At 36.3% G+C, this 25,745-nt stretch overlaps 7 protein-coding genes across 7 annotated transcripts; 6 read left to right on the top strand and 1 right to left on the bottom strand.

Moving 5' to 3' along the window:
* The first annotated feature begins 1,441 nt into the window (after positions 1 to 1,441).
* Positions 1,442 to 2,658, top strand: LOC17895206. Its single transcript, XM_023788137.1, has 3 exons — positions 1,442 to 1,740; positions 2,159 to 2,234; positions 2,517 to 2,658. Exons 1-3 carry the CDS (start codon positions 1,530 to 1,532, stop codon positions 2,593 to 2,595), a joined length of 366 nt encoding a protein of 121 aa, XP_023643905.1. The 5' UTR covers positions 1,442 to 1,529; the 3' UTR covers positions 2,596 to 2,658.
* Positions 2,659 to 3,225: 567 nt separating this feature from the next.
* Positions 3,226 to 7,337, top strand: LOC17896222 (phosphate transporter PHO1 homolog 10). The gene is made up of 14 exons (XM_023788599.1): positions 3,226 to 3,451; positions 3,742 to 4,294; positions 4,384 to 4,711; positions 4,805 to 4,853; positions 4,971 to 5,042; positions 5,114 to 5,243; positions 5,330 to 5,450; positions 5,546 to 5,804; positions 5,893 to 5,997; positions 6,080 to 6,124; positions 6,215 to 6,364; positions 6,452 to 6,730; positions 6,808 to 6,944; positions 7,030 to 7,337. The coding sequence occupies exons 2-14, from the start codon at positions 3,742 to 3,744 to the stop codon at positions 7,133 to 7,135; spliced, it is 2,334 nt and encodes a 777-aa protein (XP_023644367.1). The 5' UTR covers positions 3,226 to 3,451; the 3' UTR covers positions 7,136 to 7,337.
* Positions 7,338 to 7,359: 22 nt separating this feature from the next.
* On the bottom strand, positions 7,360 to 7,881 carry LOC17895246. Its single transcript, XM_006301762.2, has one exon. It carries the CDS (start codon positions 7,859 to 7,861, stop codon positions 7,394 to 7,396), a length of 468 nt encoding a protein of 155 aa, XP_006301824.2. The 5' UTR covers positions 7,862 to 7,881; the 3' UTR covers positions 7,360 to 7,393.
* A 316-nt stretch (positions 7,882 to 8,197) lies between these two features.
* LOC17895695 (transmembrane emp24 domain-containing protein p24delta10) lies at positions 8,198 to 9,479 on the top strand. Its single transcript, XM_006302555.2, has 4 exons — positions 8,198 to 8,478; positions 8,570 to 8,779; positions 8,905 to 8,981; positions 9,070 to 9,479. Exons 1-4 carry the CDS (start codon positions 8,263 to 8,265, stop codon positions 9,212 to 9,214), a joined length of 648 nt encoding a protein of 215 aa, XP_006302617.2. The 5' UTR covers positions 8,198 to 8,262; the 3' UTR covers positions 9,215 to 9,479.
* Positions 9,480 to 12,796: 3,317 nt separating this feature from the next.
* Positions 12,797 to 13,720, top strand: LOC17894325 (putative F-box/kelch-repeat protein At1g12870). Its single transcript, XM_006300888.2, has one exon. The coding sequence runs from the start codon at positions 12,797 to 12,799 to the stop codon at positions 13,718 to 13,720; it is 924 nt and encodes a 307-aa protein (XP_006300950.2).
* Positions 13,721 to 14,546: 826 nt separating this feature from the next.
* On the top strand, positions 14,547 to 18,717 carry LOC17896058 (CSC1-like protein At1g69450). The gene is made up of 11 exons (XM_006300734.2): positions 14,547 to 14,758; positions 15,161 to 15,491; positions 15,692 to 15,847; positions 16,092 to 16,155; positions 16,281 to 16,490; positions 16,583 to 16,753; positions 16,890 to 17,188; positions 17,264 to 17,540; positions 17,666 to 17,941; positions 18,023 to 18,256; positions 18,364 to 18,717. Exons 2-11 carry the CDS (start codon positions 15,214 to 15,216, stop codon positions 18,526 to 18,528), a joined length of 2,130 nt encoding a protein of 709 aa, XP_006300796.1. The 5' UTR covers positions 14,547 to 14,758; positions 15,161 to 15,213; the 3' UTR covers positions 18,529 to 18,717.
* A 1,937-nt stretch (positions 18,718 to 20,654) lies between these two features.
* On the top strand, positions 20,655 to 24,514 carry LOC17895169 (protein argonaute 7). The gene is made up of 3 exons (XM_006300614.2): positions 20,655 to 21,310; positions 21,777 to 23,013; positions 23,097 to 24,514. The coding sequence occupies exons 1-3, from the start codon at positions 20,968 to 20,970 to the stop codon at positions 24,484 to 24,486; spliced, it is 2,970 nt and encodes a 989-aa protein (XP_006300676.1). The 5' UTR covers positions 20,655 to 20,967; the 3' UTR covers positions 24,487 to 24,514.
* Positions 24,515 to 25,745: the final 1,231 nt, after the last annotated feature.

The following is a 25,745-nucleotide window of genomic DNA, read 5'->3' as shown; positions in this document are numbered from 1 at the left end:
TTATCAAGATCGACTACGTATTTTTTTTGTTTTTATGAGTTTAGTTATATAGTTTGCTAATATTATTGTTAATATTTGATAAACAATGATGCATTTACTGCAAAAGCTCAAGACACTACTTTGTTTGGATTACCAGAAAATGCTATTTTTCACAAATTTATCCCCAAAAGCTATTTGTACAAGTGTATTACACATATATTATTATATTACTTTATCAATGGCACACGAAATTTATTCAATACATTACCAAGTAATTTACTTACTATATAGGGTATGAGACAAAAAGGACATATGATTAACAAGCTAGGAAGATTAGGATGAGATGACGCAAACGATAGCTCTGACATCTTTGTTTAGGCAAATTTAGTTAAGGAACCAATTAAAAATGAGTGACATATGATTAATCAATTCGTCATCTTGATCTTTGGCTATCATCTTTTTTTCAAGGAGGAAAATCATTTATTTATCTTAGTTATAAACTTATACATATTGAATCCAAACATGTTTTACTAAGTTCTTTTTATTTTCCTATCCAAGTTTGATTTGATTTGAAGTTTGGAGGTAGCATCCAAGTTTTGGTTTGCATCTGGGTTTGGAACACTTTTAAGTAAATAATGAGTTTTTTTTGTACGATTAAAACAATTGTGATTTAAAAAAGATACATAAACAAAACGATAGTTAAAAATATGAAATATGATAATTAATGGTCATTTACAATTTATTTGTAGCATATGTAATATGCTACGGCAAGTGTTGTCGTGGGGCACAAATTTAATACAATCCAAATCTCACCTTAACGTGCTATTATTTATGATTTCGATCTGATAAATAATGTTGAACGATTATGTTTTAGAACGAATATTCGATGACATATTGAATGATCGAATGAAATATAAAATAATATAATTTATAGTAATATAGATGAATTTTTCACATGATTTTTCTTTAGTTTTTTTTTTTAAATTCATTTCAAATAACATTATTATCAAAACCATCATAATATTAAATAGCATAGATATGTAAAAAAATTGAAAAATCAATCAGTTGAATAACACTTAAACTTAATAGACTCTATAAAATATCAAATTGAATAACACTAGAATTTTATAAAAATTAAGTTGGTTTCGGAATTTTATAGAAAAATTAGATTCGTTCAAATTCTATAAAATTGATTAATTGAATAACCCCTTTTTTGGATAAAGTCATAAAACTTGGGAACCAATGTTCTAGCCTGTTGAACCAGTCTGACTAGCCGGTCTGGGTCACCTTTGAAGTGATTGTTATGATGTTAGGATGAACGACACCGTTTAAGCTTTTTTTTTGGTTTCAAAACGAAATGTTTAAGGTAATTGGTTGGTAATGAATAATGTTTTGTGTGAGATTTTAAGACCCTTTTGTAACTGTGTAAAACTGTCAAAGTATCATCCGCGGCCTCGCCGTCGACACATTCTTACTGCCTCCGGGGTATTTACACACCAATGGCGTTGAGACTTACGTAGCTAAAATGCGCTGTGGTTGAATCCCGGCGCATGTTAGAATCCCGAAACTTCAGTTACATTTCCGCGATTTCTCCTCCCTTAGACGGCGCCATCGATCGTCCTACCGCTTCGCCGCCGCTAGTTTTACCGGAGTTGTATCAGGATCTATCGGATTCTTCCATTGATGGCAAGAATTTCAGATTCGGTTTCCCGAGTTTCTCTTTTGGTGGATCCATGGAGCTAATGGCTGTGCCTAAGAAGAAGTATATATGTTTTTTCAGCTTTCCCTCTTCAACACTGCGAATTTGCAAATTTGAGTGTTTCAGGGTTTAAAGTGTTGCTGCGTTGGAGATTTACTCTGTTATTAGAGTTTTTTTCTTTCTAGGGTTTTAGGGAGGTTCAGTTTTGCTCTCTTGTATGTTACATTACACTTTCTTGAAATGATTCGATCTTTGAGACCATAAGTTAAAAAGATTTTGACTTCAATAGTCGAGAACCAAAGGCCATTGTCTCTTTCGCTGTTTCTTTTGGCAATTTCTCTGCTCATTATCATTGTGATCTGTTAGAATATGTAATCTGATTTGCTTTGTTTAGGCTCAAAAACATTGATTTTATCCAGGACAGAATCTTAACTGAGAATGATTTGGTTAACAGTTGCTCTTTGACTTGGTGAAACATGCAAATTTCTAAACACAAGAGAGGGATAAGAAATGGACCAAAGGCCCTTAAACCTACCCCCGTGATCATCCGTTGCAGGTATCAGATCATTCTCTGTTATGTTTTGATGGTTTTCAATCTGGCTTCCGCAGTCGAAGAAGCCCTTCTTTTTTAAAACCTTCAGCAGCTAATGATACTGAGAAACAAATATATGTTCTTTCCATTTTGTTTCTTTTGAGTCGAGTAATCAACGCGAATGGATTTTTGATGGAAGAGTTTGTTAAAACCTGAGACTGCTTCTTAAAACAACTTGTTATCACCATTTTTCCATTCTTAGTACCACCAGCGTTATGAGCATGATGATACTGTTGTGTGTTTCAGGAGTTGTGGGAGAGTTAAGCTGCCACATTTCTACTGCTGCAGCGGTGAGCATTCAATACCTGATGAGCAAAGCAATTGAAACAAGTGATCCGTACTTTACCACATGATTAAGCCTTGCTATAATTGTCCACAAAAAAAAAAAGGGTCCAAAAAGTCATGCGGTTCTTAGTGGAGCACTCAAGACTCAAGAGTTATTATGATGTAGACCAAGTCTCCTCTGTTTTGGCATATCATTTGGATTCCTCCTGCATAATCAAATTACTGCTTGCTTCTTTTGAGCAGGTTATGTAAGTTATAAGTACACTTACTTTGAAGTTATAATAAACCAAGAACTAGTACGATTTGTTCTACATCTTTCGACCAATTAAGAAGGTTTTGCAGAAGTATATTTGAAAGATTTGCGATTTAAATGAAGTTGTAAAGTAACTTGTATATTTGATTGGTTTAAGCGCAAAAGTCCATACTGCCAAATTACGCGGTTTCACTGCCACACTTGAGCTTACGAAGCAACACGTGTCATGCTCTGGTGGGCTACAAAAGCGAAAAATAGTCAACCAGAGTATCTATGATTTGCTTCCTTCCATCAGTTTCGGCCGCAACAGCTCAACACAGCCTTCCATTCATCCTACGCCACGTGGCACTGTGGCAGTCGCAAGGCTGTGGAAGAAGAGGAACAAAATTCTTAAGCATGATCTCAGCCACAGACGATCTCTTGCCGTAACCATCTAATACAAAGGCAAACCAACGCAAAACACTGATAGAGTCAGTCGGCGAGAGCCGAGAGTAAAAGAGAGATTCGAACTGTTTCAAATTACCGACGTGTCCCTTCGTCTTCTTCCTACTCGCTCGTTAATGGCTTAAATCAAAATTTCAGAGAAGCTTCTAATTATACGATTGTATCATCGAGCGTAGTCACACGTTTCTTCCTGATCAAGGTATCTCTACTGTGTATGATCAATCACCATCATTTGGTAGTTCTAATGGATCCTCAACCTGTATATTAGCTTCAGATTTCTCTCTAGTATCATAGATTTACCAATTGTTGAACTCTTATGTGTTTCCTTGTTCTATGTTTCTCCATTTTGTGATTCTAATTTTGGGCTGAATTTAACTACGTTACGAACCGTAGACTCTGCTAATTTGTGGCTGCATGTGTGGTTTGATCCTTACTATTAGAGTTTTAAGTTTGTGATAGTTTTGATTTGGTTGAATTGAGCCTGTGCAGATGAAGTTCGGGAAAATATTTAAGAAGCAAATGGTGCCAGAGTGGGTAGAAGCTTATATGGACTACAATGGTTTAAAGAGGGTTCTGAAAGAAATACGTAGCTATAAGCACAGTAAGCTGACTAGAGCAGCCTCGAGAGTTTCGCGGCAGGCAGAAGCTTTGCATCGTTCCTTTAGTGGTTTGTCGTTTCATCCTAGGCACATTGAACATGCAGGGGACATTGAGGACCAAGTCATAAAAGTTGACACCCTGCAGCAAGATGGTTCTCGTAAATTGTACAAGACAAAGTTTCTAAAGAAGTCTGAAGAAGGTGGAGAAATCGAAGTATCGTTCTTCAACAAGCTCGATGAGAATCTTAACAAAGTTAACAAGTTTTACAGGGATAAACTCGAGGAAGTGCTCGAGGAAGCGGCTTTGCTTGATAAACAAATGGATGCATTGATTGCGTTAAGGGTCAAAGTGCAAAAACCTGATGCAGATAACTTGAATTTGGAGAAGCATCCCTCTGATAAGGTCGTTGTAGATATATCTGATAGCACAATGAGAACACCGGGTAAGCTTATATGATAAGAATGTTTATGAGTAGCATCTTATGCTCAGATGGTTTTCTTTCAGGTTATTGAATTCTTGATGTATTTGCAGGGAGTGCGAACAAAGATATGGTACACGGTATTGAAAGAACTAATATTCCAGAAGAAGAGGCCACACATATTGCGACTGATATTGTCCCGGTTTCTCATACTGATGGGAATAAAGAGGGAGCCGGTAATGGTGAAATTCAGGATCTTCGTGAAATACTTGAACGTGTGAAGATGAATGATGCGCTTGATTCTCCTATGTCTACATTAAAAGGAGTTTTTGGAGATTCTAATGAACCAATCTCCAAGAAAGGATTGAAAAAAGCAGAAGAACAGTTGAGGCTTGTTTTTAGTGAGTTCTATCAGAAACTCCGTCGTCTGAAGGAATACAGGTGAGGAAAAGGTTTAGCCAAAGTTTAATCTCTCCTGTAATTTTTCTTTTATATATGCTACTGATTTGGCCATGTTTTTGTGATTTGAATCAGTTTCATGAATCTTCTGGCCTTTTCAAAAATCATGAAGAAGTATGAGAAGGTTAGATATGAAGAGCTTCTTCTATTACAGATTTTTTACCGTCCTGTAGAGCAATACAGATGCATAAACAATGGAATCATACGATGTATTCATTTTTTTTTTCTGGTTAATTTGTAGATTGCTTCGAGGAATGCATCCAGGAACTACATGAAAATTGTGGATAATTCATTGATTGGGAGTTCTGATGAGGTTTGTGGAGTATTGCAGACACTAGAATTAGATTTCCATTATGTTTGTCTGCTCACTGTATCCTGATTTAGGTTAACAGACTCCTGGAGAGAGTAGAGGTAACTTTCGTTAAGCACTTTTCAAGCGGTAATCGAAGAGAAGGCATGAAGTGTCTAAGGCCAAAAGTTAAAAGAGATAGGCACAGGGTTACGTTCTTCTCTGGTAAGGGAATGTGAGAAAGAAGGAGAATCAGATTTCAAAGATGTTACAATCTTGTTCACTAATAATTGTTCTTCATTTTCCCACAGGTTTTTTTTCTGGTTGCTCAATTGCATTAGTTGTTGCTGTTGTTTTCAAGATAGAAAGTAGAAAAATCATGGACAAGGACTACGGTACTGAATACATGGCGAATATTATCCCTCTTTACAGGCAATTATTCTAGTCACTGACTTAGAACATGTGCTCATAAAATTAGTAAACACATCTTTCTTGTCTAATACTGACAAACATTGCATACCCTGCAGCTTATTTGGATTCATCATTCTTCATATGCTCATGTATTCGGCGAATATATACTTCTGGAAACGTTATCGAGTCAACTATACATTCATCTTTGGTTTCAAGCAGGGAACAGAGTTGGGTTACAGAGATGTTTTCCTGATAAGCACCGGGCTTGCGGTGCTTGCTTTCGTCTGTTTCCTGCTAAATTTGCAGTTTGATATGGACTGGAGGCTGAGAGATCATAAGACACTCCCTGAAGTTATTCCTTTGGGTTTGGTCGCTGTAAGATAAATTTTCAGTGTTTACATTGTGTGCAACTGTTAAGTATCAGATGGAATATGTCAGGCTTAAGCAACCCTTTTTGTTGCAGATTGTTCTTTTCATACTTATTTGTCCTTTCAACATCATATACCGCTCAAGTCGATTGTTCTTCATTCGAGCACTGATTCACTGTATTTGTGCTCCTCTCTTTGAGGTGATCTTAATATATATATGTACCAGTCGCTAAACTAAGTACAGAAAAGATCTCATATTCATGTATTTCTTCATTGTCACAGGTTACACTTCCAGATTTTTTCTTGGCAGACCACCTAACCAGTCAGGTTTTATTTCTTATACTTGCATTAAATCTTTATGTTGACAATATATGACTCGACGTAATTAGCTGTTGTTATATGTTTTGGTAAGTTCAGATACAAGCCATAAGGAGCTTTGAGCTATTCATTTGCTACTATGGCTTAGGAGAATACTTGCAGAGGCAAAACAAGTGTCATAGTCATGGTGTTTACAATGCCTTCTACTTTGTCGTTGCTGTTATACCTTACTGGCTCCGTTTTCTTCAGGTATCACACAATTCAATCTCTTCTAGTTTTGTTCATGGGATTCTATCACATCCGAATCTATAACTTACATGTATCACTTTCTTGCAGTGCATTCGCAGATTATGTGAAGAAAAAGAATCCGTACATGGATACAATGCTTTGAAATATATGCTGACAATCATTGCAGTAATCATAAGAACAGCGTATGAACTGAAAAAGGGACGCACTTGGATGATTTTGGCTCTTGTAAGCTCAGGTGTAGCAACAGGGATGAACACATTCTGGGACATTGTGATAGACTGGGGACTCCTCCGCAGACACTCCAAGAATCCATACCTTAGGGACAAATTGCTTGTCCCTCATAAGAGTGTCTATTTCATAGCCATGGTAAGTGGTAAACATTGCAACATCAGAGGTATTGTCGTGTGATAAAGACTCTGGTTGAAAAGATTTGATTTTGACAGGTAGTGAATGTGATTCTAAGAGTGGCATGGATGCAACTAGTGCTAGAGTTCAACTTGAAGTCCCTTCACAAAATCGCGGTAACAAGCATTATTTCATGTTTAGAGATTGTCCGTCGAGGAATATGGAGCTTCTTCAGGTATAATACACTTTTCTGTCTATAAAAAAGGTCCAACGTCTTATGAATAAAATGAATGATTAGTAATGTGGAGTTAAATTTTCAGGTTGGAGAATGAGCACTTGAATAATGTGGGAAAATACAGAGCCTTCAAGTCAGTTCCACATCCTTTCCATTACTACGATGATGACGACGCTGACAAAGACGACTGAGCCATCCTAATAAGTTAGTAACACTCACACATACACGCACTCTCTCTCTGATTATGTCTGATGATTCACTGCTAAAAGTAATACAGATATTAGCCTTAATAGGAACAGTTTTTTTCCCTACGATTCAATTCAACGTGTAAAGACTTGTTAATGATTCCAAAGGAGAAAATATGAATCAAAGTAGCTTGTTACATTGTCTGAATTAATATGTTCAACTTCGGCCTAATAGAATACAGAGCCTACTCTGTACTTGAAAAATTAACTTAAAAGACTTATAGATTCAGCTGATGATATTAGAAATCCAGAGCGGAGATCATATGCTCTTCTCCTATCTTCGTCCATCAACTCGGCCACACCGACTCTGACCACATCATAAACCCTCAAAACCACCTTGAAGACCCCAGTCTCGCCATCCAAAACCTCGATTAATTCCGAGCACCGCCTCTCAATGGAGTTCGTCAGAGACTTTGAAGATCCGCGTTTGTTGATTCCCAACACAGCGTACCAGTCAGGCTCCCCTGCGACCGTGCGGTTATTAGCTGCTGCCAAAAGGATTCTGTAAGCTGTGACGTGTGCGTAAGGTTGAGGAGCATCAGGATTCGCTTTGGAGACTGAGACAGCGCATCGTAATGCAAGTTCGAGATTTCCTCTCTCAAAGATCTCTTCACAGTAACGAAGCAGCTCGTTAATCTTTTTTGACATTCTCTCGTTAATCTTTTTTGACATTCTCTCAAGCTTTTGATGAATTCTTACGGATCAAGTAACTCAATTTTAGAAACTCACTCCAAATTTAAGTAGAGAATTCGTTGTTTAATTTCCTTTTCTTTACTTTTTAACTCTTAAGAAAAGTAAATTTAACATTCTTCCTACCTTGAGACGCAAGGACCACAAAATACTACATCAAACCGGTCTATCGAGAAGAACCAAAAAATTATAGACCGGTTTGGTATGCCGAAGCTGTTCAGACTTCAGAATCAATTTTAAGTGTCTTCACCAATAAGACATATACACGTGTCAAAAACCATTACATCGTCATCGAGGTTCGTCCACGAATACAATCGAGGAAGAAGAAGAAAAAAGGAAAACGAAGAGAGAGAGATTCGAAAATTCTCTGTGAATTTTTCAAAATGTTTATCAATTCTCAAAAGCTATGGACGACGACCCTTGTAATTTTAGCGATTTGGTCACCAATTTCACAGTCGCTTCACTTCGATCTACACTCAGGTCGAACAAAATGTATCGCCGAAGACATCAAAAGCAATTCAATGACTGTTGGTAAATACAGCATCGATAACCCTCACGAAGGCCAAGCTTTACCACAATCTCACAAGATCTCAGTAAAGGTACTCTTTCTGATTTTGACCTAATTTGTTTGAGTTCGATAGATCTGAGTTTTTTTTGTTTATGTGTTGTGAATTTTTTTTTGGATAAAAGGTGACGTCAAACGCCGGGAACAATTACCATCACGCTGAACAAGTTGATTCGGGGCAATTCGCGTTCTCTGCAGTGGAAGCAGGTGATTACATGGCTTGCTTCACTGCTGTTGATCATAAGCCTGAGCTGGCCTTGAGTATTGATTTTGAGTGGAAGACTGGTGTTCAATCTAAGAGCTGGGCTAAGGTTGCTAAGAAGAGCCAAGTAGAAGTGAGTAGATTATGAGAAGCTGATTCTGATTATATATGCGTAGATAAACGAAATTGTTGAAGCTAGTGGTTACAATGTTGATCCTACCATGTGTGTGTGTTCTTATGCATTTTTTTGTGTGGCAGGTTATGGAATTTGAAGTAAAGAGTCTTCTTGATACAGTTAACTCGATTCATGAAGAGATGTATTATCTTAGAGATAGGTGAGAAGTCTTTAGTCTTTTGCTTTCTCAATCGTTTGGTAATCAAGGAGATAGATACATGACTTGGAAATTGGTGTTTATTTTTCAGGGAAGAAGAGATGCAAGACTTGAACAGGTCCACTCATACGAAAATGGCATGGTTGAGTGTGCTTTCGTTTTTCGTATGCATAGGAGTGGCAGGGATGCAGTTTTTGCACTTGAAGACGTTTTTCGAGAAGAAGAAGGTTATCTAAAAGGTTTATGTTCTCTCTGTTTTCTCAGCCCAAACAAAACAGTCTTTGTCTTCTTTTGGGTGTTGTAAATTAGATCAATGGCTGCTACCAATGTTATGTGAGACTTGGAAAATTTGATTTATGTGGGCATTATTTGCTTTTTCCAAGACAAGTTTAGTTTGTTGTTTAGATTTGTTGGTCCTTTAGGATACTTTGATGGTTTAAAATCAAATAAACTGTGTTTGTCTGAGGTTTTAGCTTATCTCAATCAGAGCCAATTCTTGGACTCACTCTGATGATTTTATTTTTATTTAAACAAGCCATTTCATATTTTGGAATACAAGTGGAACCTTCGGGCAAGATTGCTTCGTCGGCCTATTAATGTTTTGTTTTTTTTAAAACTCGTATTTCAAATTCAATAGAACAAAACAATAAATAAACGTGTAAAAAAAAAGAAACAAGGTCAAACCACTCAGATCCATTAAGGTAACATTTTGTCGTTAAAAAACAAAGAAAATGTTTGTTCAAAAAAAAAAAAAAACATTTCGTCCTTCTTTGAGACACAAGGACCATATAATGCTTAACCAAACCGGTTTATTGAAAAGAACCAAATAATTCTGGATCGGTTGAGATTTTAGAATCAACCATAAGTGTCATAAAACACCGTTCCTCGGAATTTGGTGTTGACCACCGTTGACCAAAAATATTCTACATTGTTTTTGTTTAATCTTTAATTTTCAAAATATAAAAGAAAAATTATTCTATTTAATCACTTATAGTATTATATAATAACAAAACACATTCTAATGCATAAGAGCAAAATTAATTAAGAAGATATTTGTTTTAGTATTATATAATAACAAAACACATTCTAATGATTTGTTCACTTTTATATTAATTTTAAATCTTAGGGGTAATTATAAATCTTCCAAGTAAAGAGACGAGGTGCCTACTTATAAAAGAACTAGTGATGAGATTGAACATTGTTATTAATGATAACGTCGATACAAAAGTCTTGGCGACCAAAGTACGGCTTCAGTGCAAAGTAAACTCAATGTACCTTGGTTTACTAATACACTCTTTCAATACATATTGAACTTCAGGTACTATGTGAGACGGTAAAAACTATTGCCATCTCGAAAAACTGAATAGTCCAGAGTCTATCAATCATATCTTTTAGCCGCATGTGAACAAGTTAATTTTTTGAAATTTTATAAAAGTCTCATAAATCTTTTCCACTTTTATTATTTTGACTATTTTTTCTTCTTCAAATCTTTTTGCAGACTAATGCTTCTTCATCTATATCCTATTTAAAAAATATCCAAGAGTGGTACCATCACCAGAAAATATGATTGACTAGGAAAAAAATTGTTTAGAAGAAACATTCTCTTTAGACTTGTTTTTTTTTGTTTTGAGATTTCGGGTGTTTTCTGATCAGAGCATGGGTTAGAGAAAGATTTTGGGTGTTTTCTGATCTAAATATTGTGCAGCTATTTTATAAAGGGAAAACTATAAAAATTTGCTCTTATGCCTAATGGTGATTTGACTATCCGTATAATCGTATTTAAAACTTAGTAAATTATTATTGTTGTATGTGGTGGAAACACATAATTTATATCATCGTAAATTCATAGTATGTGGTATATATAATACAGAACAAATCTAAAAGATAGTAAGATTTGATAGCATGCTCGGTTATTTCTTTCAATATGGACCTACGGTGTTGATAAACTGTTGACTTTGTCATATGTACTAAGATACCCACACATAATCCAAATAAACATATAATAAGGGAGGGTAATATCAACAAACAAAATATAAAGCTGAGGAAGGTCTAATACTCTATTTCTTAAATTAGTTTGATAAATATAATAAACTCAAAAAATGAGTTTTTTCATTGTACTTTTTCAAAAAAATAAATATAAACATATAAATGCAACTAAAGGCTGTTTCTGTTCTTCCTAGAGTTGTGACTTTTCGTATCTTTATACTTTTTGGAGACTACAGAAACGTGCTAGAAAAGAAACAAGGTTTGTTGGATCTGTATATAAAACGTGTTAGAAAATAATCAAAGGCAAACAAACACTTAGATCCATTAAAGGTTTTGGATTTGGATGAAACTGTTGTTTAAGCTTGAAGTTAACTTGAGTTAGAAGTTAATCTAGTCCTAGCAGAGTTATGGTTACTAAAGAGATAAGAATTGTGTTTAGAAGTTATCTAAGCATGGGTGTTTTCCTTATAGTATTAGGAGTAGTGTTTTATTTGAGATATTTTTCTTAAGCCAAATAAAGTGAGTTATACTTTTGGCAATTTTGAGTTCTTAAACAAACTTTCATATTCTATAGAAATTAGATAAAAACTGGTAGTCCGAATGTAGGTAGGAGAAGCCAATATACAATATTTATAAATTGGAGGCAGAGATCATGAGAAGACAACTGAAGAGACGAAGAAGGCAATATTACTTGGTCTTGGTACGTTGTCGTTAGAAAGATAGAAAAGAAAAAGTAGTACGCATCAAGACACATGGGAGAATACTTGTTATCATCGATGGAGGAGAGCAAGAGCCACGAAAAGGGAAAGATAACGTCGTCTTCAGAGACAGGACGGAGAAGAAGTAATGAGAGAGAGTTTCAAAGCTGGAGGGCCCGTGAGAAGAGAAGAGATGAATACTACGATATTGGTACATCGTCGTTGATGAGCCACAGAAAACACAACATCTCTTGGTCGTCGTCGTTGTCAGAAAGAGAAGAAAAAGGAATTAAAGACACACGTCGGAGAGATATTCAAAGCTGGAGGGCCCGTGAGAAGAGAAGAAGTAATGAGAAAGAGTTCCAAAGCTGGAGGGCTCGTGAGAAGAGAAGAAGCGATGAGAGAGAGTTCCAAAGCTGGAGGGCTCGTGAGAAGAGAAGAAGCGATGAGAGAGAGTTCCAAAGCTGGAGGGCCCGTCAGAAGAGAAGAAGTGATGAGAGAGAGTTCCAAAGCTGGAGGGCTCGTGAGAAGAGAAGAAGCGATGAGAGAGAGTTCCAAAGCTGGAGGGCCCGTCAGAAGAGAAGAAGTGATGAGAGAGAGTTCCAAAGCTGGAGGGCTCGTGAGAAGAGAAGAAGCGATGAGAGAGAGTTCCAAAGCTGGAGGGCTCGGGAGAAGAGAAGAAGTAATGAGAGAGAGTTCGAAAGCTGGAGGGCACGGGAGAAGAGAAGAGATGAATATGATGGTGCATCATCATGGAAGAGGAAGAGCAACGAAAAAGACAAAATATCTTGGTCTTTGTGGTCACAAAGAGAAAGAAGAACAAAAGACACACGTTGGAGAAGAAGTGACGAGACAAGAGAGGATGCATCATCGTCAAGGAAAATAATTGAAAGAGGAAGCAAAAGAAGAAGGAAGAGTACTGATGAGATACTTAACCACGATGTGTTAGAAGAAGTTATGCTGCGACTTCCAGTGAAATCACTGTTGAGATTCCAAACCGTGTCTAAACAATGGAGACTTATGATAACGTCCATGTATTTTAAGGAAAGACACATGTTGCATCAGAAAACTCAAGAACCCAAAGTTGTCTGTTTGTATTGTAATAGAAGCTATAGGAAATTTGCTGTAAAGACGATGAGGTTGGAGTGGTCCTCGGCTTGTCTAGTAGAAGAAGAAGAAGGCTATCATATTAGCGATGATAAAGGGACACCTACTAGAACCGTTATATGGACACCTTCCAGTAGTATTGATGGTCTTGTATGCTTCTATTCCTCCACAAGAGAAATTACAGTGACAAACCCAGCCACGAGATGGTCTTACAAGCTTCCTCGTGCCAACATTCAAATAGAGAAAGAGAAAAATGACTCAGAGTTCCCTTTTCCAGGATTTGGAAAAGACTACGTTACTGGAACATACAAAATAGTGTGGTTACATAACACTAACAAGTACGACACCACTTTAGCATGCGAGATTTTCGATTTTGGAGTCAAGCAATGGAGGCAGGTGACTCCACCTCTTCCTGATCATCGCTTAAGCAACAACAACTTACCAACTTTTGCAAACGGATGGCTTTACTGGGTCCACCTAGACCCGACGAAATTGATTGCTTTTGATCTTCACATGGAGATGTTTCGAGTCATTCCAAATCCTATTATTGAGACATTATCATCATCATCTGTGGTTGATATGGACTTCGGCAGCATAGTCGATGACCGTCGTCTTGTGTGGGCTTTGGAGACAACTCGAGATGGCATGCAACACGTTTGGAGGCTCACAAACCACAACACTGGAGGAGCATTATTGAAAATGGACAAGATGTTCTCCATTGACTTGAACAAGATTAACCCCACTTACTATATGCATCCTGATAATTCTAAGCTCTTCCACCTTGAGGCAATTTCGAAGAATGGTAACAAGGTGATGCTCTTTGAACAATTCCAAGATCCCCTCATATTTCAGCCCCTAAACTCTACATATCACATCTTGTCTTGTTCTCCTCTTGGGGAAGATCTCCTTATTCCCTTTTTTCCAAGTTTAGTCTCTCCCTTTATGAATTAGTTTTCAACTTCTTATTTTTTCAGTGCAAGTTTCAGAATTAATTTGGATTATTTTTGATCATCTATTAGTTCACGATGATGCTTCTTCAAAGGAAAACTGGATAAACTAAACTTAGTCGAACATGAAGAATGTGGAAGCCTTATTTAGAGCTTCGCTCAAACGGAAAAAATATACGGCCGTGCACTCATGTTTTATTGGCTTTTCTTGGTCACCTAATTAATTCCCTTGTCAAGAATAGAAACACAATCACTACTTAAGAGTTGAACACAAATAGGTTCTAGCTATTGAAGAATACAATTATCAATGGCTAAAATTATGATTTTGCGTTCTAATTGATATTATAACACAAACTATTTCGACTATTGGTATATGAAAATTAGAGTTAAAATTCTTTAAGGTTGTTGTATGTGGTAGAAACACATAATTAATTATATCATCATAATAAGCTATCATATATAATACAAGATTTGATAACATGCTCAATTATATTTCGTTCAACCAGTGTTGATAAAGCGTTGACTTAGACCAACATTAATGGTAGTATTTAAAGGGTATCTTAGGAGAACATACCCTTCACAAAGTATGTTGCACAAGATACTTTGTGAAGGGTATTTTCTCCTAAGATACCCCTTAAATACTACCATTAATGTTGCCCTTAGTAAGATGTAATAAAATACCCTCTCATATTCCAAATAAACGTTAAGATAAGTGAGGGCAATTCGGGTAATTACAATAAACAAAATGGGAAGCGAGGGAAGGTCTAAATCTGAAATGAATGTGATAAATACATTTATAACGCGTGACATTCGTGTCATTGACCGTCGATTTCAAAATTAAAAAATTAATCAGCTTTGTTCTCTTCTCTCATCTCTGCTCTCTCTGCTTTCACAATCAATCTCTCAATATACGAATTGAGATTGTCTTTGGGTTTCTCTGGGTAGTGGTGCGTTTTGTTCCGATCACTGAATTTTGAAGTTTTTCAAACGCGTTTTTGAGAGTTTTCTATTTTAGATTTCGCAGTCTCAAAGCGGCTCTCAGGTTTGATCCTTCTCCGTCTCTGTGTAAAGATCAGTGGGGATTGATCTCTGTGTTTGAATTCAGTGTAAATTCTTTTTTTTTTTATTGAGTTCCATTGATGACAAAGCTCGTCGAGTTCCTTTGTGATTTGGTCTGCGATTGATTTATTAGAAAAATGGGAGAAAAAATGTAGAAATCTGGGTATTGTCTTTAAATTTGAGCTTGTAGTCACTCTTAAGTTTGTTTAATTATTGGATTACTGAACAAAAGATTCAAAGTGTTGAAATTTACACAATCTGTGAGATCTTTGTTCGAACTTGGTCGTTTAGATTCTTAGTTTTATAGCTTTTGGTCACTAGTTCTGTAACTCAAATTGTTTTTGGAGAAGTAGTTTTGCACTCCTGATTTGATTTCTTCATGCAGTTCTAGAGCTGAGTGTGTACCGAGGTTTCAAGTATTGAAAATTTCCCCAAAAGATGCTTTTGTCTGCCCTTCTTATGTCTGTTGGGATAAACTCCTGCCTCTGTGTATTGTTCTTCATACTTTACTCTGTACTGAGGAAGCAGCCGCGCAACTATGAGGTCTTTTTACCACGTCGGCTTGCAGCTGGGACGTCTAAACGTAGACGTAACAAAGTGGCAAGGTATATACCTTCTATCAAATGGATTTGGAAATCATGGAGGCCATCAGAAAAGGAACTCATGGAATCCTCTGGCCTGGATGGTGTTGTGTTTATGAGAATGATAACTTTCAGGTAATTCCAGCTCCACATAACCGCAATGTCTCTGATTTTCTTTTCCTTCATTTGTTTGATGATTTGAAGTAACCACTATATGCAAGTTTATCCTGTTATACTGGTATTTGTGACTGTTCTTAGACTTGAGATATTCTATAGGTTTTACATTTGCTTTATTTATATATATCATGCATGGTAATTGTTCTCTCATTCTGCAGTTTGAAAGTGTTCTTGTTTGCTGGGATCATTGGGGTTTTTGTTCTCTTGCCTGTGAATTGCTTCGGAGATCAACTTACAGTGATTGACTATGCTGACTGGTCAGCTAATTCCTTGGATCTATTTTCTGTTGCAAACCTCAAAATTCGCTCACCATGGTAACCTCAAACTCTTATATTATTGTTATTATTATGGCTTGGATGAAGTAATGATACTGTGGGATTTATATGACACTTCGTTACAGCTAAAGAAACTCCATCTTGTTATTTAAACTGCTTTCTGTACTCCGTAAAGTTTTTCTCAGTAGACTAGAGCAATAATAGCTCCAAAATAGTTATTAGGTTTCCTGCAATTTGTACTCTACTATACGAAAAAACTAAAGATCTTTTTGGTTTCTTACAGGCTATGGGTTCACTTTGGAGCTATATATCTTCTGACTGCATTTGTCTGCTGTCTTCTTTACTTTGTAAGGGCATGTTTTCTGATTACTGAAATGAACACCAAAGTTCAAGTGATAAATCTTTAGAATATTGTTACTAGTCTTGGCTCTCACTCAAATATGTTGTCACTAGTATTGGCTTTCTTTGACAGGAATTCAGATATATTGCCTTGAAAAGGATTGAGCATTTCCATTCATCCAAACCTCAGCCACATCAGTTCACCATATTAGTTCGTAATATCCCCTCTTCTGATGGAAGCAGTGTGAGCGACACTGTTGATAGGTTCTTTGAAGAAAATCATTTATCTACCTACCTGTCTCATGTGGTTATCCATCGAACAAGTAAACTGCGGAGTGTTGTTGTAAGTCCAGAAATAGATAAACTGATTTCCAGTGGTGTATTTTTGTACGTGCACTCTTGGTTATGCTTCTCTTTCAATTCTGGCTCTTGCAGGATCAGGCCAAAAAGTTATATAAACAAGTGAAACATAAGAAGCCAGTTAAGAAGACGCCAATGAGATTCTTCAGTCGCAAGGACACTCCTGAGGGTCACTATGAGAGAGTGTTACAAGAATTGGAACAGAACATAAGATTGGGGCAAGCTGAAGTTTCAGCACCTGGAAAAGTATGCCACAGATGGTTTAGAACCTGATTATGTCTGGCTTCTATTCGATTTGGAAATTAAGATAATGATGCTTGCAAATACTGCAAACTGGATAATTCCTTCTCATTATTTTGCATGTTTTTTTCTCATAATGTAGGAAGTTCGAGCTGCTTTTGTATCATTCAAGTCTCGATATGGTGCTGCAACGGCACTCCACATGCCACAATCAATCAACCCCACTTACTGGCTCACAGAACCAGCGCCAGAACCTCATGACGTCCACTGGCCTTTCTTCTCTGCATCATTTATGCAGAAATGGCTAGCTAAAATTCTTGTTGTATTTGCATGTCTCCTCCTTACCATCTTGTTTCTTGTTCCAGTAGTCCTTGTCCAAGGTCTCACCAACCTGGCTGCACTAGAATTTATGTTTCCGTTCTTGACATTTATTCTATCAATGTAAGTAAAGATTTTTCATTTCCATTACCTTTGAACAACACTTTTGTGCTAAACGTTATACTTTATATGTTGCAGGAAAGTTGTAAGTCAAATAATAACTGGGTATCTTCCAAGTCTTATACTTCAGACGTCTCTGAAAGTCGTACCTCCCATCATGGAGTTTCTCTCTTCTATCCAAGGGCACATTTGCCACAGTGATATACAAAAGAGTGCTTGCAACAAGGTGATCTGGTTCACTATATGGAATGTCTTTTTCGCAACTGTTTTCTCCGGGTCAGCCTTCTACAAGCTTTCTGTAATTCTCGATCCAAAGGAAATTCCGGTCAAGTTGGCTGTAGCTGTTCCAGCTCAGGTAAAAAAACTTCTCCAACCATTTACTGAGCACATACAATGGTTACGACTCTTCGTTGATAACTGAAATGGATTACTGCCAAGAATCAAACTTTATTTTTACCACGTGATTTACATCATTTGCAGGCATCATTTTTCATCGCCTATGTTGTCACAACAGGATGGACGGATACTCTGACTGAACTCTTCCGTGTAGTTCCCTTCATGGTCAGTTACATAAAAAGATCCTTTGAACCATCAGATGACAATGAATTTGTCGTCCCGCCAATGAGATACCATAGAGACACTCCAAGAGTTCTCTTTTTCGGGCTTCTTGGGATTACATACTTCTTCTTGGCTCCATTGATCCTTCCTTTTATCCTTCTCTACTTTTGCCTTGCATACATCATCTACCGGAACCAGGTATGTATTACACATATCTAATAGTCCTTCAAATTTCTCCTTCCACTAGAACTAAGCACTCAATTGCGTTTCTTGATGCAGTTTATGAATGTGTATGCTCCAAAGTTTGATACGGCTGGATTGTTTTGGCCAATGATACACTATACTATGATATTCTCTCTTGTACTCATGCACGCAATTGCAATCGGTCTATTCGCGTTAAAGAAAATGGAACTAGCTACATACTTGCTTGTCCCTCTTCCCGTATGCACTCTTCTATTTAACGAGTTCTGTCGTAAACGCTTCATGCCTATATTCACTTCTTATCCTGCTGAGGTACAAAAAAATCCCATAGAAACATAGAGAAACAAAAAGAAAGGCAAGTTGAAATCGTAACAAAATGTATGAATGATATTAACTCTCTGTGTTTTGTGGTTCTTTAGGTGTTGACAAAGAGAGACAAGGAAGATCGAAACGATCCAAAAATGCCAGAGTTTTATAATAACTTGGTCAGTGCGTACCAAGATCCTGCTCTGCTCCCACTTCGATTCTCAGGAAGCAGAAACGATAGCCTCACTAGTCCTCTCCTCTCTTCTCCTGAGGTTTGATCCTCTTCTATACAATTTTCTCCGTCTCCTCCTCTGTACATGCATGTGCATATATATATATACTTCAGTTATATCTCAAAACATCAGAAGATGTACATTGAAACTCAATACCATAATTCATTTGTAAATCTTTACTTTACATACTACTACAGAACCAGTCATTAAGATAAGATTAGTTATTTACATTAATTGAGTTGTTTATTATTTGTATTCATAAATGTGAAAAAGGGTGATCAAAATGTTAGAAGTATTGACTACCAACCGCTACCAACGTTACACTTTGTTTTTGCCAAACCTAGTTAGTAGTCACGATATAAAATTGAAGCAAATGATTATGCTTTCATTTTCGACTAAACAATGATTTACACATATCTTAACAATGTCTCTTGTCTTGACTAAGTAGGTTAATACTAAAAATTAAATCTAGGATTACAATTTGTTATTCTTTGGATAAAAATGATACATGGAAATAGGTATCCAAAGATAATCAGAAGTGAGATGTTATACACAATCTTTGGTCTTTAATAAGGCTCTTGTCTAAATCAGATATTGGTAAATGGAACGACGGGTCATCGGTTTGAGTGATTGGACCTTGATCTTGGTATCCGTAATTACCCAAATTCATTTTCTTTTTTAAATTTGAAGCTTTTTTAAAAGATTTTTCGTAATTACCCAAATTCATCTACTATTTGTAAAAAAACCCAAATCTATCTTCCATTTTCTCTATGGCACGTTTTAGAAATAATTTTCAAAATATTAAATATTTTTGTTCGTGTATCTGTATACTATTACTACTTTACTAGAATATTTAGAGCATATATAAGAACATTTTCTTAACAAAAATTTAGGTTAAGAGTACTCCGTTAAACATGGTCTGTAAAATAAAGAGTTAAAAAATAATCATCACAGTGGAAAACACACAAAAAAGAAAAGAATAAAAGATTAAAAAGACAAAACAAATATAGTTAGTTATGAAGTAATAATATGGGTAAAGGTCCCCGATAATCATAATTTACCAGTCTACATCACAACATTCCATAATTTTATGATATACAATTTGTTTAGGTAACAATGACAAAATCAAAAGTTAAAAGACAATAATTCAACTGATTAGCGGCTTTCATTACCACATAATTAATAAATCAGCACTAAACCTTTTTGGATTTACAATAAAAAAGTAGAGAGCAAATTTAGCCCAAAACAATGGGGGGAGATAATGAACTTTTTAGCTTTGACCAATCTCTTTGGTCCCAGTAATATATATTTAGTGTTCCATTACATAAACTTTGAATCAAAGACACTCATTCATATCTCTCACAGAGTCCATGATCTCATCTCATAAAAGATAAGATAGCTACACACAAATCTTAGGGAAATGATTAAAAAGAGACTAGGATTGATACCTAATATCGATGTTGATATGATAAAAAAAAAAAAAAAACATTGTTCATGATGGCTCTATATATGTTTCAAGAAATTACAATTTTTTCAAAGATGAGTATAATTTTGTAATGGGACTTTTATTATTGTGGGGTTTGGTCACCATCAAATATATGAAAGAAGCCAAAAAGGCTTTTTGATATGAATTACTTTTGCTTTCATATATTACAATACTATCGAATAGTTTGCCAAAAAATATAACTATCAATATTCATTAATCTAACTTTGATAATTTTCCAATTCAGTTTGTATTGCTAAAAATTGGTTTTGTGTTTAGTCAATTGTACTATATATAAGCTTTTCTTGAAACTAAAATATTCGGAGAAAAGAATATGTAAATTTGGATGAAAGAGTCCAAAGTGGTCTAGTAGTATTATTTATTTATTAATGAAGTACTATGAAATAGTACCAAAAATAAATAATTTAACCAGACTGGTCCCCAATAATTCGATTTTATATATAATGTATAATGAATGTATTGGTCCATTCTAAAAAAAAAAAAACATGTGTAACAACAACACCTTGGGTTTTACGAAACCACATACTACTACTATATAGTCCTATCTACTAATCATTTGAGCCGTTGAAAAATAACATACATAATATGAACTTTAATCAATAAGAGATCAAATTTGGTTTGAATTGTAGTAAAAATCAAACATTTTTTACACTTATAATGAGAGCTCTTTATTTTATTTTTTTAATTAATTGCAAACAATTAGAACGTATTTATGACAGCATAAATAACATCATCTGAATTATGTTGAGGCAGAAGAAATAAAAAAAACAGAGGAGAGGGGAGACTTTGACCTTTCCCTGAGGCCTGACCAAAAACCCAGACAATCCCTTTCTGCCTCTTTTCTTTTTTTCATCTCTCTCTCTCTCTCTCTGATAAACCCACACTCACTCACACCTTCTCTATCTCTCTTTCTTCTCAGCTTTTTCCAAAGCCAAAGGTCTCTCTCTACTTCTCTCAGCTTTTCTCCTCAGTCCTCAGCCATGGAAGATAAAACTAAAACTCAGAGTCATCATCATCAGAGTACCAACAAACACATCCCCAATTCCAAATCAAGAACGCCTCTTCTCCACAAGCCTTATCACCATGTTCAAACCAATCCTCCTCCTTTTCTCTTCCACCCTTCTTCTCACCATAACCTCAATCTTCAGTCTAGCTACTACTACTATTACTACTGTTACTTCTACTCTCAATTTCACAACTCTCTTCCTCCTCCTCTTCTTCCTCTCCCTCCTCCTCCTCCTCCTCTTCCTCTTCCTCCTTTGCTTCCTCTTCCTCCTCAAAACTCAATGACTCGTTTCAACAAATCTCTTCCTGTTTCTCAAGGTGACTAAAAGTCTAAAACTATCTTTTTTTTCTTGTTCTTGGTTACTTCTTTCTTCTTTCTTGTTTGCATGTAATGGTTCTTTTGTCTAGTGTAAAAAAGGTTTAGGATCCTCACCTATGTCTGAATTTGTTTTCATTTTTTATATGGACGAGGTTTTCAAGGCTATCTCTTTCCTTCTCTTTGTTCTTATTGTTGTAGTATTGTGTAAATGTCTATATGGTCCTCTCCCTCCTCATCCTCTGTAGTCTGTACTTACATTATTCACTTTTCTTTAAATGTTCTCTCTTTTCTTTTAATGTCTGGAAACAAACTCTCTGTCTCTGCTTTAATACTCTCCATTGGTACTGATTCATTTGCATCTTTTTTGTCTTTCAATCAATAAAACAATTATAACTCTAATTTGACTTTGACTCACCCTTTATGTTTTTTTTTTTGCTTCTTCTACTGTATCTGTGTATCAAACAGTTGTGGAAAGGAAGCAGCAACAACAGCAGAAGAAGAAGATACACAAAGACAACAACAACAACAAAGTGAGTGAGTCCGTAGCAACAGAAGCCGCAGCATTAGTGGTTGCTAAAAGACCAGACTCTGGTGGTCAAGAAGGCTCTGTCATTTATCTTCTCGCCAATCATTTTCTTGTAAAGTTCGATCCTTTGCAGAGGATTTACCATTACAACGTTGAGATCTCTCCGCAACCTTCAAAAGAAATTGCAAGGATGATCAAACAGAAGCTTGTGGAGACAGAGCGGAATAGTTTCTCTGGTGTTGTTCCGGCTTTTGACGGTAGGAAAAACATTTACAGCCCTGTTGAGTTTCAGGACGATAGGCTTGAGTTTTTTGTTAATCTCCCTATACCATCTTGCAAAGCTGTGATGAATCATGGTGACTTGCGAGAGAAGCAACCTCAAAAGAAGATTGATAAACTGTTTAGGGTTAACATGAGGCTTGTGTCCAAGTTTGATGGTAAGGAACAGAGGAAGGAAGGAGAAGATTGGGCTCCTCTGCCTCCAGAATACATTCATGCTCTTGATGTTATCTTGAGGGAGAATCCAATGGAGAAGTGTACATCTATTGGAAGATCGTTTTACTCGAGTTCTATGGGTGGATCCAAGGAGATTGGAGGAGGAGCTGTTGGACTCAGAGGGTTTTTCCAGAGTCTTAGACATACTCAACAAGGTTTAGCCCTCAACATGGATCTCTCAATCACAGCTTTCCATGAAAGCATTGGAGTAATAGCTTACTTGCAGAAGCGGCTAGAGTTTCTCAAGGACCTTCCTAGGAACAAAGGTAGAGAACTGAGCCTGGAGGAAAAGAGAGAAGTGGAGAAAGCACTTAAGAACATAAGAGTCTTTGTTTGCCATAGAGAAACTGTTCAGAGGTATCGGGTTTACGGGTTAACAGAGGAGATTACCGAGAATCTATGGTTTCCTGATAGAGATGGGAAGCATTTAAGGCTTATGAGCTACTTTAAAGATCATTATGGTTATGAGATTCAGTATAAAAATTTGCCGTGTCTGCAGATCAGTAGGGCAAGACCTTGTTACCTTCCTATGGAACTATGTATGATCTGTGAAGGTCAAAAGTTTCTTGGGAAGCTTTCAGATGATCAAGCTGCAAAGATCATGAAAATGGGCTGCCAAAAACCAAATGAAAGGAAAGCTATCATAGATAACGTTATGGCAGGATCGGTTGGTCCATCAAGGTAAATTTAGTTCATCTGAGTATCTGTATTCGAGTACTAAAACATCTAAAAGGTTTTAATCTTTTGTTTCTTCGATTTGACAGCGGAAACCAAACAAGAGAATTCAACCTTGAAGTTTCAAAAGAAATGACGTTGCTGAAAGGAAGAATACTTCTGCCTCCAAAGCTTAAACTTGACCGGCCAAAGAACCTTAAAGAGAGTAGAGTTCTTAAAGGAACCCGAATCGAGAGATGGGCTTTGATGAGTATTGGAGGCAGCTCGGATCAGAAATGTACCATTCCCAAGTTCATAAACGAGCTCACTCAAAAGTGTGAGCATTTGGGAGTCTTCCTAAGCAAGAACACAATAAGCAGCACCTTCTTTGAACCATCACACATACTCAACAACATTTCACTTCTCGAGTCAAAACTGAAGGAGATTCAAAGAGCCGCATCTAACAATCTCCAGCTGCTTATCTGTGTGATGGAGAAGAAACACAAAGGGTACGGAGACCTAAAAAGGATAGCAGAGACAAGAATTGGCGTTGTGACGCAATGCTGCTTATACCCTAACATCACAAAGCTCAGTTCTCAGTTCGTTTCAAACTTGGCTCTCAAGATTAACGCCAAGATTGGTGGATCCATGACTGAGCTCTACAACTCGATACCTTCTCACATCCCAAGATTGCTTAGACATGATGAGCCTGTGATCTTCATGGGAGCTGATGTAACGCATCCTCATCCGTTTGATGATTGTAGCCCTTCAGTAGCGGCTGTGGTCGGGAGCATAAACTGGCCTGAAGCTAACAGATACGTTTCAAGAATGAGGTCTCAGACTCATAGGCAAGAGATCATTCAAGATCTTGACTTGATGGTCAAGGAACTTCTTGATGATTTCTACAAAGCAGTTAACAAGCTTCCTAATCGGATCATATTCTTCAGAGACGGTGTGAGCGAGACACAGTTCAAGAAAGTCCTTCAAGAAGAGCTCCAATCCATCAAAGCCGCTTGTTCTAAGTTCCAAGACTACAATCCGAGCATCACATTCGCCGTGGTCCAAAAAAGACACCACACGAGACTGTTCAGATGCGAGCCAGACAGTGAGAACATCCCTCCAGGAACAGTAGTCGATACAGTGATAACTCATCCGAATGAGTTTGATTTCTACCTCTGTAGCCATTTGGGAGTGAAGGGCACGAGCAGGCCAACGCATTACCACATCCTATGGGACGAAAACAAGTTTACTTCAGACGAGTTGCAAAGACTCGTGTACAACTTATGTCACACTTTCGTGAGGTGCACGAAACCTATATCGATTGTACCACCGGCTTATTATGCTCACCTTGCAGCGTACAGAGGAAGGCTATACATAGAGAGATCATCTGAATCTATGAATCATCATCATCCTTCCTCTGTGTCTCGAGTTGGTCCTCCAAAGACTATTCCTCTCCCTAAACTAAGTGATAATGTCAAGAATCTCATGTTTTACTGCTGATTCTTTAATCTCACTTTTTTTTGTTTAATTCTTCACGTATAGTATAGTGCTACAGTCCAAATTCATCAGCCATCACGTATTCATATTGTGATGTGCGTAACACCAAAGCCACCGCCAATTATTGAACATGGGAAAGTCCAAAACATTTGTTTCTTTCTGAATGCGTGAAGTTGATGATTTGTGTTTCTACAATCACAACCACAAAAACATTATGAATATTCAGTTTTTTTTTTTTTTTTGTTGGTAAGATTTTAATAATTTCGGAGAAGGGAAACATATCATTAACATATTTAACTATAGTGACCCAAAACTTCAATCACACATTTCAATATCATCACATCAAAGGCAAAACTTTCAACCAAGCACTCTAAAAAAAAACTAAAAGAGTTTATAGTAGGGACTACTACAAAGTTTGCTAATGTTAAATTCAAATTGTCATTATGATATAAAGAAAGAAAAAAAAATAACTATTGAATGGGAATGGGAACAATATTTGACAATATCAGTGTGAAGAGGTTTTAATGCATATAGCTGGAAGAAATAAATCAATGAATAAAGATTTGGGAGTTTGGAAAGGTGAAAGTCCCAAAACAAGAGAAAAGACAAAAGAGAGAAAAAGGAGAGAAAAGAAATGAATAGTTTGCAGGTTGGAAGAAAGTGTGTGTAGTTAATGAAATTGTGCAGAGTGTTTGCAGCTACTCCTCATTTTTTACATATATTCTCACATTTATATATTTTTATGTGTTGTTATTTATATTTCATCAAAATAATTGGATAAGAGACAGAATGAATGATTTTTAATAACAAAATGAATAAAAATAAATAAAGAGGAGAGGGTACAAAAAGAGTAATATGTGTTTTGTTTTGTGAGTTGTCACAAAATATATGAAAAGGTGAAAAAGAATTTATGAAAATAAGTGTTTTTCTTTTACATCTTTTTGCAGTACTTCTCGGGAACCCAAATTCTCCAGAGAAGTGATAGACACAACTTGTACCCAACCCAATCTGTCTCTATTCTCTCTTCTTCTTCTTTTCTTTTTTTTCTTTAAAATTAAAAAAAAAAACATTATTTGGTAGTATTATTTGTCTATATATTTTGAAGAAACTTATGTCTATATATCTATAAAAAAACTATACTTGTAAAATTTAGCATTGAGGTGTTTACTTGCTTGCTCTATCTCCCATGCTAATAAATGAAGTTCCTTTACGTTATTTGGTAGTATTCTTTACAATGTTCTTCTACAAAAGTTTTGAAGTTA

The sequence above is a fragment of the Capsella rubella genome, unplaced genomic scaffold, assembly GCF_000375325.1.
Source record: "Capsella rubella cultivar Monte Gargano unplaced genomic scaffold, Caprub1_0 scaffold_2, whole genome shotgun sequence".
In the NCBI taxonomy this organism is placed as follows: domain Eukaryota; kingdom Viridiplantae; phylum Streptophyta; class Magnoliopsida; order Brassicales; family Brassicaceae; genus Capsella; species Capsella rubella.
The sequence above is the reverse complement of the archived record's forward strand: the minus strand, read 5'-3'. Positions and strand labels throughout refer to the sequence as shown.